At 46.0% G+C, this 14,664-nt stretch overlaps 1 protein-coding gene and 1 long non-coding RNA gene across 2 annotated transcripts in view; one reads left to right on the forward strand and one right to left on the reverse strand.

The window, feature by feature from the left end:
- Nucleotides 1–239: 239 nt before the first annotated feature.
- Nucleotides 240–2,380, reverse strand: LOC137213002 (uncharacterized). The gene is made up of 2 exons (XR_010937746.1): nt 2,165–2,380; nt 240–507 (listed from the first exon to the last, which is right to left on the reverse strand). It is a non-coding gene; the product is annotated as an uncharacterized lncRNA (long non-coding RNA).
- Nucleotides 2,381–2,625: 245 nt separating this feature from the next.
- Nucleotides 2,626–14,664, forward strand: part of PPP1R13B (protein phosphatase 1 regulatory subunit 13B) — a 75,034-nt gene continuing 62,995 nt past the window's right edge. Inside the window, exon 1 of the mRNA XM_067716513.1 lies at nt 2,626–2,786. Coding sequence (XP_067572614.1) covers nt 2,778–2,786 — 9 coding nt within the window. The 5' untranslated portion in view covers nt 2,626–2,777. The remainder of the gene's footprint in view (nt 2,787–14,664) is intronic.

Consider the following 14,664-nt stretch of genomic DNA (forward strand, 5'->3'; position numbering starts at 1 on the left):
ATTTTTTTAAATATAAAATAGTTCAAACATACAAAGTAGAGAGAAAAGGACAATGTATCCCATGTACCCATCACACAGATTCAACAATTACCAAGAATTGGCCGAGCACGCATAAGCTATCCCACCTGCCTCGCTCTCCTTTGCTGAACTGTTTTGCTAGTATTCCTCTCTGAACAACCCAGACATCTTCTTAGACCACCCTAAAAACCACATCCCAGCATCAACAGTGACTCCTGAAGGGCCTCTCGTGAACTTTAATCTGGGTGATGTGGAGACACAGAGGGCTTTGCAGGGTCGGGGTGTTTGTGTGTGACCTAATTATGTCCATGTGTGGGATGGTCCAGGCGTGGAGGTCAGAGAAGGGAGGCCAATTATGTACGACCTTGGTCTGGGTACCAGGTGATGGGGCCTGATGCTTGGAGCTTGCAGCAGGATGGAGAGGAGTGGCAGCAGCTGGAGAGCCTCTGTGGCGGGCCGGTGACCAGCCTGTCTTCAGAAGGTGCCTGCCTGGAGGACAGAGAGTACCTTGGTGTGAGAGCAGGGCAGCTGCCACTGTCTGTGCCCACAGGTCCTACAGGCAAGAGTGGGAATCCAATGGCCAAGCCTCCCCTTCTCAGGAGAGTGAGCTCATTTTGACCACCTCATCCCAGGTGGCGCTTCTCTGCCGTGCCCTGGCAAAGCCCGTCCCTTGCCTGGCTTAGTGGGCCGGTACCCACTCCTTCACGACTCGTGACCATAGCATGTCAGGGCTGAAAGACCCTCAGAGATCACGGAATCTAACCCCTTCCTGGTTAGAGATGGGGAAACTGACACCCAGAGAAGAGATGCAAGTTGCTTAGGGCCACACAGGGAGTCAGAAGTAGAGCTGGAATTGGAACCCAGGTCTCTGACTTTCAACCTAGGATCTCCCGTTACCTAGAGCTTCCTCTTCTCTCCAAACCCTGCTCCCAGGAGAGATGTGTCATTAGCCATCGAGGCCCAGTGTGTATAAATTTTAAAATCCCTGCATAATCCCTCTCTCAGGGGATTACCTGGGATACATGTATATACTAAGCCTGCTTGCTAATGATAGCGTAACTACAGAAAACTACTATTTATGGAGCAGCTCCCATGGGCCACAAACTGCTAAATCTCCCTAAATATGAGGCAGGTGTTATGATTCCTGTAATTTCCCATTACAGAGATGGGCAAATTGAGATACAGAGAGAAGATGTAGCTTGTCTAAGATCATACTGTGAGGGTGTGGCCGAGGCAGTGTCTGTCTAACTGGAAAGTCCTACACTCTCAACCACTAACCCCCTTGGCCAAGAGGAGTATGGTGTTGCTCTCTGGCCTCTTTGTCCCTCAGCCCCACCCAGCAGCCTCAGGCCCCTCAAAGGAGCAGACAGGCTAGGGATGGACTCTGACCACCACCTGCTGTCATCTCTAAGTAGCTGAGCCCTTCCCAAGGTGGGTTTGGGGCCATAAACAGACCCCTATGCTCCGGATGCTCAAGGAAGTTTTAGAGCTGCCTGTGGAGTGCATCAGTTACCATCTCATCTCTCTCAGGGTTCCAGTGAGTGGTACAGTGTGGAGGGCACAGAAAGGATGCCTGCCCATTGGCCGGCCTTCACTGAGAGTCTGCTCAGCCCCTGCCCTGGCCTCTGTTACTCGGGCGCTCAGACCTGAGTGGGTGGCGTCACGGGAGAGAGGGCTGTAAAGAGAGACCCGGACCCTGGAGAGAAGGACTGGGCGCTGCCCGGAGACGTCCGAGCATCGAAGGATGCTGGTACAGGTGCGCACAGGCATTCTAGGCCGGGGGTATCGCCTGTGTGAAGGGCCAAGGCTGAAGAGCGGTCACGTGCCCGGGAAGGTCGGCTGGCCGTAGGGAAAGGGCAGCGGGAGTCGCAGAACACGCGGGGAGGTAGTGGTGTCGGGGAACAGGTGCCCAGGGACCGAGCGCCACGCCGGTTCGTGGGTTCATCTTGAGCAATGCGGAGCCGGGTCACTTGCATGGTTTGGGGCGCACCTACACCCTTCCAATTCGGCCCCTGACCTGCAGCCCCACCGGGCGCCGGGAGCCGGGGGTCAGGACGCGGTCAAAGGCGGGCGCGCGCGCCGTCGCCACGGGATGCGCCCCGCCCCCTCTGGCCTCCCTGAGTTGGGGTTCGAGTCTCGGCCCTACCGTGACCCGCTGCGGTGCCCCGGCCGGACCCTTCCTTCTTTGGACCTCGGTTTTCTCATGCCCGACGTCTCCGAGGGTCCGGGATCTTGGCCCCGCACGGCCTGGAGCCCACAGGCCGTCACGCCGGGCGGGGCAGCGGTCCAGCTTCCGCAGCACTCCCGCCCCTCCCCCGCCCGCCCGCGGGAGCGCGGACGCGCTCGTACCTGGCCGCGGCCGGGAGCGAGGTTGGGCGGGCGGGGCAGAGATGCCCCACCCCCGGACCCGCCCCCAGCACAGTCGGGCCAATCGGAGGGGGCGGCTGGCCCCGTGTGGGGCGACGCGCTGGGGGCAGGGCCTGCGGGGGCTGAGGGGAGTCCGCGGGCTGGCGGCGGGAGGCGGTCGGGCGGAGGTGGTGGCGACGACGACCGGTCCTGAGACAGCGACGCAGCGAGCCGGCGGCCACGACAGGGCCGGCCAGGCTCCGCAGCCCGCTGCAGCCGCCGCCTCGCCGTGAGGGCCCGAGAGCGCGGCGGCGGGCGCGCGGCCTGTGAAGGCGGCCGGAGCGGCGGGCGCGGCGCGGCGCGACGCCGAGCGTCCTGTCAGGCGGCGGAGGGCGCCGCGGACCCGCGCCGCGATGATGCCGGTGGGTGCGGGCGGCGGCGGTTTCCTCCGCGGGCGGCTGGCCAAGCCTCCTTCCTCCCGCGGCTCCCGGCCCTCGGTGCCCGCGCGAGCCCGGCGGGCCGGGCGGGCGGGGAAGGAAGTGGCCTGGCGGGCGCGCCCGGCCCCGGCGCCCCCCGGGCGGGCAGGTGGGGCGGCGCCGGCTGTCAGCGAGGGCTGAGCCGGCGTCCGGGGGTCCTTGGTCCGGGCGTCGCTTCGGGGTCCGGGTGCGGGGGCCGGCGTGGTCGGGGGTAGGTCCGGGCGGGGGTCCCGGGCCGGCGCCCCCTCCCTTGGCCGCGGCGCGGCCCTTCCTGCCGAGCCTCCCCGGCCGCACTGCCCGGGAGGGGAAGCCGGAGGTGAAATTGGAGCCGGTCGGTTTTCCCCGTGCGTCCCGGCGGGGGGTCGGACGGGGAGGCAGGGGTGTCGTTTGGCGCTCGCCCCGTTTCGGGGTCTCGAGGCGCCTCTGCCCCCCGCCTGAAATGGGCCGGTGTCGTATTTGGTGTCGGCAGTGTGGGCACCCCCGTGTGGTGTTCCCACGCTAGAAACCCACATTTCTCCGTAGCCCTTTCCTGATTCTGGAATCCTGTTGTATTATATTTAGGAATTTACTTTACATTCCTTACTTAGGAATGGATTTAGAGAGCCGTTTTAGGAATTCCCTTTCACCGTGCCTTCGAGATTTGTACATTTTGCGTTAACTGGCCTGTTGTCAGTGTGCTTTGAAGGTTGAACTAGGTTCGTTTGTGGTGGTGCCGCCTTTGTCCTGCCCTCAAGGATGCGTTGTACTAGGAAGAAGACAGTGCTCATTAAATTTGCCATTCTCCTACCTGACCTTTTCCTTTACCTGTAATCTAAATAGCAGTGGGTGCTGAATTATAATTTCTTCATCTGGCTTTTTGTGAAGTAAATGTCATGACTTGTGAAAAAAATGAAGGGCTGGTGGTACCCTGTTGGATGTATTGGTTTTCTGAGTGCCTGTATATTAAGTAAAATTCTCAAACACATTTATAGTAAAGTAACAACAAAATCGTTCTTTTAGCCTACAATTTCTACATTGAAAATCACATTTCAGAAGGAAAGTACCGTTTCTCTGCATTTTCTGCTTGAATACTGTTATTCTGCTATGCCTGCACCCAAGGACATTTAGATCAGAATTTTTTTTCCCTGATCTTTCAAGTCATTTCCTGTCTCTTGATAATCTCTTCTCCCCTTTTTGAACTGATTCCAACACACCGTGTTTGCAGAGTCTTAAGGTTTGACCTAGTTGATCCTTAGATCCTTCTTTGGCATCAGAGCTTGTTGTATTTTTAAACGTTTGGTTTTAAATGAGTGATTGTCTTGTAATGGAAGGAGAACTGGATGAGCCTCAGAAGAACCAGAATCAAGTACTGGTTCTGCTACTTTTTAGCAATGTGACCTTGAACAAGTCAAGGTCTCCAAGCCTGGAATTACCTCTAAAGCAGGGATAAAAACATCCCAATATCTGAGGGCTGTCCTGAGGATCAAAAAGGATGATGTGTCCAATAGTGCTTGTCAAACAGAATGCCCTGCAAATATCTTTTATGGTTAATATGGCTCTGAATTGTCAATTTCTAATTTTAACATCTGCAAGATAAGGCATTTGGAAACAGCTCCCTCCCTATTTCTCACTGGCTAGATTTGGAAAAGGCACTATGGTGTTTTGGAATTTTGAAACCACTTTTAGTTAAATCCTGTAACAGTTGATGCCATAGTAATATTGAAGGATATCTATAAAATTTCGACTGGTTTCATCATTGTATGATGTTTCATTTTAAATACCCTGTTAAGAAATTTGGCTTACATTTTCCATATGGTACACTCAGACATTTTACTTCTATTCCTCACATAGTTAGAATTTCTAGTCTGAACCTTACCAGGTTTCCTTTTTACGACGTTTGCTTAGCTGGCAATTGGGAAATTTCTTTATGATACTCATAATAATCAAATGTTGTTTTTAAAAAACAGGCCTACTATTTAAAACACACTGCTTTTATTTTTAAATGCCTTCTAGAAACAGATGGTATTTCTCTTAGTCCCTCTTTTGTGGTCTTTACTTTGTATTTCCTTCTTGTTCCCTAAAAGTACGACTTTTAGGATTGAGTCCTTCCTCTATAAATGTAGTTGGCGTTGGTTGTAAATTTAATAGAAGTTTTAAGAACACACCATTCTTACTTGATACTATCTTAAACTATGTATCCAAGGTATAAATGAGATTTTTTCTTTATTATATATTTGGTGTTCATCATCATCGTCATGAATCATCAAAGGAGGGTTAGATCGCACTTTGCATAGTTTGTATAGAGTAGCACTACCCAATAGGAATGTAATGAGTGACACAAATGGGACTTAAGTTTTTCTAGTAATTGGTATTATTATTATTATTATTTGCGGTACGCGGGCCTCTCACTGCTGAGGCCTCTCCCGTTGCGGAGCACAGGCTCCGGACGCGCAGGCTCAGCGGCCATGGCTCACGGGCCCAGCCGCTCCGTGGCATGTGGGATCTTCCCGGACCGGGGCACGAACCCGCGTCCCCTGCATCAGCAGGCAGACTCTCAACCACTGCGCCACCAGGGAAGCCCTTGGTATTATTTTTAATAGTATCTTTTATTAACTCAGTATATCAAAAATATTATCATTTTAACATGTAATCAGTATGAAAAATTTACTAATGGATATTTTACTTTTTTTTGGTACTAAGTCATTGAAAGCCAGTGTGAATCCAGTAAAGTTTTACATATATAGCACACCTCATTTCAGATTAGGACATTTCAAGTGCTCAGTAGCTACATGTAGCTGGTGGCTACTCTATTGAACAACACAGGTTTAGAGTATATTCTACTTATTTGAGAGTCTGTAATAACTTTTAATTGATCAGATGGCTTACTGAAGCACCCAGTCTCTCAGCTGTTGGAAATAAGTATCTGGCTGTGTTCTCATCTGACACAATAATGTCTTTGTAGAAATGTTCAATTTGCCTGTTACACAAAGTTTCATGATTGTCTACTTTTAAACAAAGCTGTATTTTGGAATTTTCCCTTATTAAAATATTATGGCATTTTAGTATTTGTGGTCATTCACCTTTTTTCAGTGGGTGACATTTTAAAACTGTTTTCCCAAGGAAAAAAGAGGGCTATACTTTAAAGATTACTCGTTGGCTGGTCCCTAAAGTCTAGACCTGAAATCATTTAGGCCATACCTAAACAGATTTGATAGAAATAAGAATTTTTTTAAAAACTAAATTTATTTATTTTTGTCTGCGTTGGGTCTTTGTTGCTGCACGCGGGCTTTCTCTAGTTGAGGCGAGCGGGAGCTACTCTTCATTATGGTGTGCAGGCTTCTCATTGCGGTGGCCTTTCACCGCATGCGGAGCATGGGCTCTAGGCGTTCAGGCTTCAGTAGTTGTGGCATGTGGGCTCAGTAGTTGTGGCTCACAGGCTCTAGAACACAGGCTCAGTAGTTGTGGCGCACAGGCTTAGTTGCTCCGCGGCATGTGGGATCTTCCCGGACCAGGGCTCAAACCCGTGTCCCCTGCATTGGCAGGCGGATTCTTAACTACTGTGCCACCAGGGAAGTCCTGCTTAATCATTAAGTCATTTGATAGGCTTGAATTTACAGGCTAACTCAGTAAACAAAACACAGGACTAGAGAAGATTTTTTTTTTAACTGGTTTCTTTAAGACAAAATTACGAACATAATATTACCATTTAAAATAATAAAACTATTTCTAGCCTTTGGAGTGCCCAAAAAATTCACAAAAGGAAAAGCAGAGCTTCGCTCATACAAAGATGTGTATATAAAAGATTTTATTGGGCTTCTCTGGTGGCGCAGTGGTTGAGAGTCCACCTGCCGTTGCAGGGGACACGGGTTTGTGCCCCGGTCCGGGAAGATCCCACATGCCGCGGAGCGGCTGGGCCCGTGAGCCATGGCTGCTGGGCCTGCGCGTCCGGAGCCTGTGCTCCGCAACGGGAGAGGCCACAGCAGTGAGAGGCCCACGTACCGCAAAAAAAAAAAAAAAAAAGATTTTATTAGTACAGTTTTATTGAAATAAAGACTAGTCTATAGGGATAACTCTTCTGAAGACTACAGTATTAAGTACAGCAACAAAGTTTTGTTGTTGTTGTTGTTTTAGCGGCACTTGGGCCTCTCACTGTTGGGGCCTCTCCCGTTGCGGAGCACAGGCTCCGGACGCGCAGGCTCAGCGGCCATGGCTCACGGGCCCAGCCGCTCCGCAGCCTGTGGGATTTTCCCGGACCGGGGCACGAACCCGTGTCCCCTACATCGGCAGGCGGACTCTCAACCACTGCGCCACCAGGGAAGCCCAAGCAACAAAGTTTTGCAGCTATTTAACTTCCTACAATTCAGTTTAGTTATAGTGAGCAGTCAGTGTATGGTGTTTGTCATTATGCGCTAAAGCACTGCATCTTATAGGCTTTGTGGTGGTGTCTCTATTTTTATGGAGAACTGAGGCTCAGGAAGTAAAACTTGGCTAAGGTCCCCCAGATAGTAAGTGGTAAAACAAGGTTTGAAAACAAACTGTCTGACTGAAAAGCCTTTGCTCCTAGCCGTTGTACCAGTCACTTACTTGCTATGTAGTCAAGGCATTTTGCTAGAGGTGCTGGTAAGTTGAATTGGGCTAAATATTTTCCCCTGATGCTTAGCTCAAATGGAGCTTAATATTTAAAAGATTCTCATGGTGAATCTTTTTGATAAAAGGCGATAGTTTTCGCCATCTTGAGTTTGGGGACAACTCTGTTTTTTTGGTTTTTTGTTTGTTTGTTTTTGCGATACGCGGGCCTCTCACTGTTGTGGCCTCTCCCGTTGCGGAACACAGGCTCCGGACACGCAGGCTCAGCAGCCATGGCTCACGGGCCCAGCCGCTCTGCAGCATGTGGGATCTTCCCGGACCGGGGCACAAACCCGCGTCCCCTGCATCGGCAGGCGGACTCCCAACCACTGCGCCACCGGGGAAGCCCGACAACTCTATTTTAAATGTAAATGTGTTAAATGTCTCTTTTTTTTCTCAGCGTCCTACTTTGAAAAGTTTATGCCAGCATATATGCCTAAGAGTTACTTAGAATTTTTAGCATGATAGAAACTTAAAATATCACCAGGTTACTGTATTGAAGTTATATAACTGGTTGTCAACATGCATTTTTGTGTGTTTGCACAGATGGGCAGTAACTTCCCAGCAAATTTTGGTGGGATTTTGATGCCTTGAAGTGCTGTTGCCATAGTTATTTCACAAAATATGGTTCTAGGGCTGAACAGAGGAATGGTGGTAATCAGGTTCTATTGTGACACTTTCTTGGCTCGATTGCTTTGTTTTATTTCACTGCAAAGATAGCCGTATGACTGTTGTTCACACTAATTGGTAAGCAAAAGCTGCTGTTACTAGATTTTGTAAAATAAAAATCTTTGCATGGTGACATCATACAGAACAATAAAAGACTGGAAAATGAGGTAGTTTTGATTAAAATTAATAAGAGACATTCGAAATGTTAGTGTCTAATTCAGAACAGGGTCTTGCTAGGAGTATTGTTAAGTGTGTCTAGAGAAAATGTTAACTGAAGTTTTGGCAGCATCATGATTTATAACATATGTTGTGATTGCAGTCATAGTAGGTCAAGCAAATGCAAAGGCCCTGTGGTAGGAGTGTGCCCAACATTCTGGAGAAACAAAAGGAGGCCTTTGTGGCTGGAGCAGAGTATGTGGGGGGGCGGGGCGCGAGAGTGGAGAAGATGAAGTCAGGAAGGTAATGGTGGTGAGCGGATGAGTTAGGATCTTAAAGGGCCTTTTAAGGGCCTTATAGAGGACGTGGAAAGAAATTTCTTTTGGAAGAAATGAAACACAGTGGTTTACTTATTGTATCATAAGTAGCTCTGAATAGCAGGCATTGCCCAGGTGACTTCACTGTAGCAGAGTATGGGCCCTGGTGTCAGTTGGCTGAAGTGTGGATTCTGACATCACCGTTTATTGGCTCTCTGACCCTGGGTAAAGTTACTTGATTCCTCAGTTCTTTGTCTTTAAACTGAGGATAATAATAATAGTAACCTTAGGGTTGTTAGGAGGATCAGATGGATTATTACAGCAAAAGGTGCCTGTTGTGTGGTAAATGCAAATGTTAGTTATATGTAATAAGTTTCATTTCCTCTGGAAAGCTTTCCCACCTTTGCCTTGGCCAAATACACCAGTAGAGGCCTTCAACCTGGTGTGCCTTTTTTTTTTTTTAAAGATATAATTCACATACCATAAAATTTACCTTTTAAGGTGTACAATTTAGTGGTTTTCAGTGTATTTACAAGATTGTACAACCTTTGCCACTATTTGATTCCAGAACATTTTGCCTGGTCTACCTTTGCAATAGTAGTGCAGTCTTAAACATTTGTTTGTGTGACTGGTAAATGTCTTTCTTGTCCTAGACTGTAATTTTCATGGCAGCAGGAGCTGTCTCTTTTTATTTGCTATTTACCACCAGTGCCTGTCCCAGTGACTGGCCACATAGTTGGTGTTTGGTGACGATTTTTTGAATGAAAGAAGGTATGATGTGGAAAGTAGTGTCAGACCCCATTGTGAAGAGGTGTGTGTGTGTTCTAATGGGGTTCGCACTTGATCCCGTGGGTGATCAGAAACCACCAAATGTTTTTAAGAAGTGGAATGATGCAGTCAAATTTGTATGGTAGAGGGAGAATTCTGGAGCCAAGGCCGGGGGATGGACTGTGGAGGAAGGGAAATTAAAAAGAAACAGGAAGAACAGTTAGGAGACCAGCTGGTGCAGGTCAGACTTGACATGAAGGTCAAGGGAAAGAGCCAGTCAATAGGAGGTAAAATAGATGATGGAGTGAGAGGGTGTGTGAGAGTGTGCGTACATGTGAGTGTGTGTACTGACGTGTAAGTGTGTGTGATTAACAGGAAGGAAGTACAGTGGCTGGAGTTGAGGATAACAGGTTTATTGCTTCAGCAGCCGGGCTTGTCTTTCCTGTAACCAAGATAGAGAACACGTGAGAAGGAATAGGTTTAGAGGGCTGTAAGGGGATGAATGAGGTTTATTTTGGGTGTGTTGAGCTTGAGATGCCTGCTATATCCTGCCTGAAAGATGTTACTCTTAAATCTTAAGGTAAAATAAACATATTGAGTTAAAAAAATCATTTGCCCTATATTAAGTGATTTTTAATGTTGTGTTTTTGGTGTTCTAGATTACTGCCTGGGCATTTGTGGCATGCCACACACATGTGTCATCCCTTGTACTTGTCATTTTGCCTGATCAGCCCCACCCAGAGCCCCCGCTAGACCCAGCTTCATGGGACAGTGGCTGGCCTGGGCCTCCTCCATCTTTGTGGAGTATATATGCACACTTTTTATAGCAGTGTAATCTGTGTCTCTGTATTGATAGTTTGTATTTTGCTTTTTGCTCTATTGCATGCTTATAGTTCTATCTCATGGCAGTCTTGAAAATAACATCAGTAAATAATTAAACTCAAAAAAAAAATTAAACTCAAATGATCAAAATATAGACAGATTTTTGTGTTAGAATAGGAATGAGAAGTGAGATTTTGTCAAAATGTGAAGAACGATGAAGTAAAGTTTGATGATTTCAGGATTAACAGAAAAAAAAAACCCAACAATACGAACAGAGTATTTATGATAGAAATACAGATGTAAAACAGGGGGCATAGTGATTATCAGCTCAAACTCTGAAGCTAAGACTGTCTGGTTTCAAAGTCTAGCTTTGCCACTTACCAGCTCTGTGAACTTGGACAAATTATTTAACCTCTTTGTGTCTTATTTTCCTCTTTAAAAATGGGTTTTAATAGCAGTGTATTTCAAAACGTGGTTGTGAGGATTGTCAACTGCTCAGTGCATTCTGTTGATAACATCTGCTCCTCTTAGTTTTCTCTAGCAACCATAAGGCCTCATGGCAGAGAGGATTCAGTCAGCAAAGGACCATAAGTGAACTTTACGCCACCTAGGTAGAATACCTGTGTTCTTTCTGCCGGGAGAACTAGGTGGTAATTGCAAAATCTATCCAGTTGATAGGACAGAGCGGGATGGTTTGTGTTTCTTAGAAATGAAGGTTTACCTTCTCTTTCCAGTACCCTCTGTTATCCAGACCACAGCTCAAAACCAGCTCAGATTCACTTCACTCAGTGTTTTGTCAGCAGAAAAGCTCACCCCCTGCTCTCTGGTCTCTACCTAATTGGCACGTTCCAGGCCACCCTGTATAAAATGTCCCTCCCTGATTGTACTTCATTTTTCTTTAGAGTACTTATGTCCACCTAGCAGATATTTGTGGAGGCTCCATGAAAGTGGGGCTTCATTTTCTTTTCCCACTGCAGGATCCCCAGTGCTTAGGATACTGCCTGCCTCTGGTCGGCATTCAGTAAGTACTTGTTTACTGAATGACCTCAGCAGGCATTTAGGGCACATCCCTTATATGCTGGGTCTGTGCCAGGGCTGGCACAGTCCCTGCTCTCAGTGAGCTCACGGTGGGGAACAATCATGTCAATAAAAAGTGCCATTCTGAAAGATAAAGACTGTGCGCCTGGCAGAGTACAAGCTATGTACGGCAGGGCACAGTGGTGAGAGGAGTCTTCTCAGCCTTGGGATGTCGGGGGAATTTTCACAGAGGAGGTGACATTTGAATGGAGTTGAGAAGGATGAGGAAGAAGGGATTTTAGGTAGAGGCCTTAATGTTTGCAGGGCATTGAGATCTGAATTGGTGTAGTATATTGAGGGAAGTTGCTTGGAGCTTAAGGCCAGATGAGGCAAGGGGGCTAGAAAGGAGGTCAGTAGAGGTCAGATTCTGAGGGCCATGTGTGACCTGCATGAAAGTTTGAACTTGATCCTGAGAAAGATACGAAACTGTTGAAGTTGGTTGTTTTTTTTTAAACTGCGGTAAAATATACATAACAAAATTTACCATTTTAACCATTTTTAAGTGTACAGTTCTGCGGAATTAAGCACATTCACATTGTTCAGTAGCCATCGCCACCATTCATCTTCAGAACTTTTTCATCTCAAACTGAAACTACCGTTGCAGGATTTTAAGGAGAGTTGTAAATGCTCTAATTTATGTTAAAGTTGGCATTAAGTGTCTGGAATCAATGAGAAGAGTCTATCAGGATAGTCAAGGCAGAAAGGGGTCTCCAAGCAGTCAAAGTAGTTGTCAAAGAATCATGCGTTGAAGCTAACTTGGAGGTGATCCTCCTCAGCCCTCACTTATCATTGATTCGTAGGTGTTAGTTCTAATTTACGTGGCTTCTAAATCTTTAGAAGCTGCATCCGAGGTTGCTGGAGGGGTGTAGCTGTGGGCAGACATGCTGCTGGAAACCGTAGAAAGAAACAGCTTTAAGAAAACCTGAGGTTGTGGTCTGAGGGTGGGCATCCTGACCTCAGTCAACACCAAAGATAGCACAATGACAGATTACAGACTACACACAGGGTGGTGGTTAAAGGTCCTCATGATGACTGAGTCATCAAGAAAAGACTAAATAATATCAGTAATGTAGACAGCAGCTGGACACATTTTAGATGAGCTCTGTCCAGTAGGAACATAATGTGAGCCAAAAATGCAATTTTAAATTTTCTGGTAGCCACATAAAAAAGTGAAATTAATTTTAATAATATATTTTATTTAACTCACTATATCCAAAAATTATTTAAACATGCATTTAATATTAAAACATGATGGGTGAGGTGTTTTACATTCATTTTTTTCATACTAAGCCTCTCAAATTCCAGGACACATTGTATACATACAGCACACCTGATTTTGGACTAGCCACATTTCAAGTTCTCAGTAGCCATGTGTGCCTAGTGGCCATATCAAATGGACAGCACAGTTTCAGATTTTGGCTCAGACAAAGGGGTTAGATGCTCAGCTATTCAGAGAATGCTATCATTCATAAGAATTAATTCCTCAAGGATTATACATGGCTGGTGTTTTGTTTTATTTATTTTTTTAATTAATTATTTATTTTTGGCCGCGTTGGGTCTTCATTGCTGTGCGCGGGCTTTCTCTAGTTGCAGCAAGCAGGGGGCTACTCTTCGTTGCGGTGGCTTCTCTTGTGGAGCACGGGCTCTAGGCGTGCGGGCTTCAGTAGTGTGGCACGTGGGCTCAGTAGTTGTGGCTCATGGGCTCCAGAGCGCAAGCTCAGTAGTTGTGGTTCATGGGCCCAGCCGCTCCGCAGCATGTGGGATCTTCCCAGATCACTGCTCAAACCTGTGTCTCCTGCATTGGCAGGCAGATTCTTAACCACTGTGCCACCAGCGAAGTCCCTGGTGTTTTATTATAGTAGTTTTCATTTACTAATTTTTGCTTTTATTTTCGAAAAACTATTGAGGGACAGTGTAATGCAGTAGTTAAAGAGCACGGATTTGGGGGTAGACTGTCTGGGCTTGAATTTCAACTATTTAATTTCCTACCTATGTGATCTCGGGTGAGTTAATCTCTCTGTGTCTTAGTGTCCTCATCTGTAAAATGGAGGTCATAGTAGTACCTACCTCGCTGGTTTTGTAAGTATTAAATGAGTTATATATAAAGAACCTATAACAGTGCCTGGTCTATTATAATAAGCACTATAGATGTGTGCTTTTATCCTCCAAATGTTGAGCATCTCCAAAATGTTAAATGATCTTGATTCAGTACATTTAAAAAACATTTTTGCTTTGGAGACTGCTTAATTTAGATAGGTATTTAACAAGTTTTCACAGGTGAAAAATTGTAATTTTGTGAGGATATATTCTAATTGATGTCTTTGGGTAACTAATTTTATTGTTTGCTGGGACATTAAGGGTGCTTAACAACCACAGAAATAGTGTAATTAATAATTAAAGGATTTAGGATTCTAATTAGGAAAAATTTGAGAGGATGATTTTATCAACATTTAACTACTAGTACTGTTACAGTTAAACTACTCTCTCTCAGAAACACTTCATCAGCCCTAGTATGTCTGGGAAGACTACCTAGTTCAGTTTTCCTTCAGTATATTCTAACACTGAATTATTTTGAGAGTTTCACCTTCTACTGTCATTTGTAAATAGAGTAGAAAAGAATAGCAAAAGTAAACCCAAAATATAAAAAGAACACTGTGGAAGACATTTAAGAGGAGGTCCTTTATCACCTTCTAGAGTGAAGCATGGCTGGAAACATAACCAAATTAGGGTATGGTTATTTAAATGTCAAGTTTTTGGCACAGAAGAAGGCAGTGCCTAATGGGGTTTATTTAATCATGGCTGTTTTCATCTGTCATTGATTGGTGGTCTGTGGAACAGTTAAGCAGACTCTCTGCTTAGAGCGTAATCTCCATACACAAAAATAAACTCAAAATGGATTAAAGACCTAAATGTAAGACCAGATACTATAAAACTCTTAGAGGAAAACATAGGCAGAACACCCTCTGACATAAATCGCAGAAAAATCTTTTTTGGTCCACCTCCTGGAGTAATGAAAATAAAAACAGAAATAAACAAATGGGGCTTAATTAAACTTAGAAGCTTTTGCACAGTAAAGGAAACCATCAGCACAACGAAAAGAAAACGCACATAATGGGAGAAAATATTTGCAAACGAAGCGACTGACAAGGGATTAATCTCCAAAATATACAAACAGCTCATGTTTAATATCAAAAAACAACCCAATCAAAAAATAGGCGCCCTGGTGGCGCAGTGGTCCATCTAAATGTCCATCGACAGAGGAATGGATAAAGAAGATGTGGTACATATATACAATGGAGTATTAGCCATAAACAAAGAACGAAATAATGCCATTTGCAGCAACATGGATGGACCTAGAGATTGTAATAGTGAGTGAAGTAAGTCAGACAGAGAAAGACAAATATCATATG

This window comes from Pseudorca crassidens, chromosome 1, assembly GCF_039906515.1.
Source record: "Pseudorca crassidens isolate mPseCra1 chromosome 1, mPseCra1.hap1, whole genome shotgun sequence".
Taxonomy (NCBI): Eukaryota; Metazoa; Chordata; class Mammalia; order Artiodactyla; family Delphinidae; genus Pseudorca; species Pseudorca crassidens.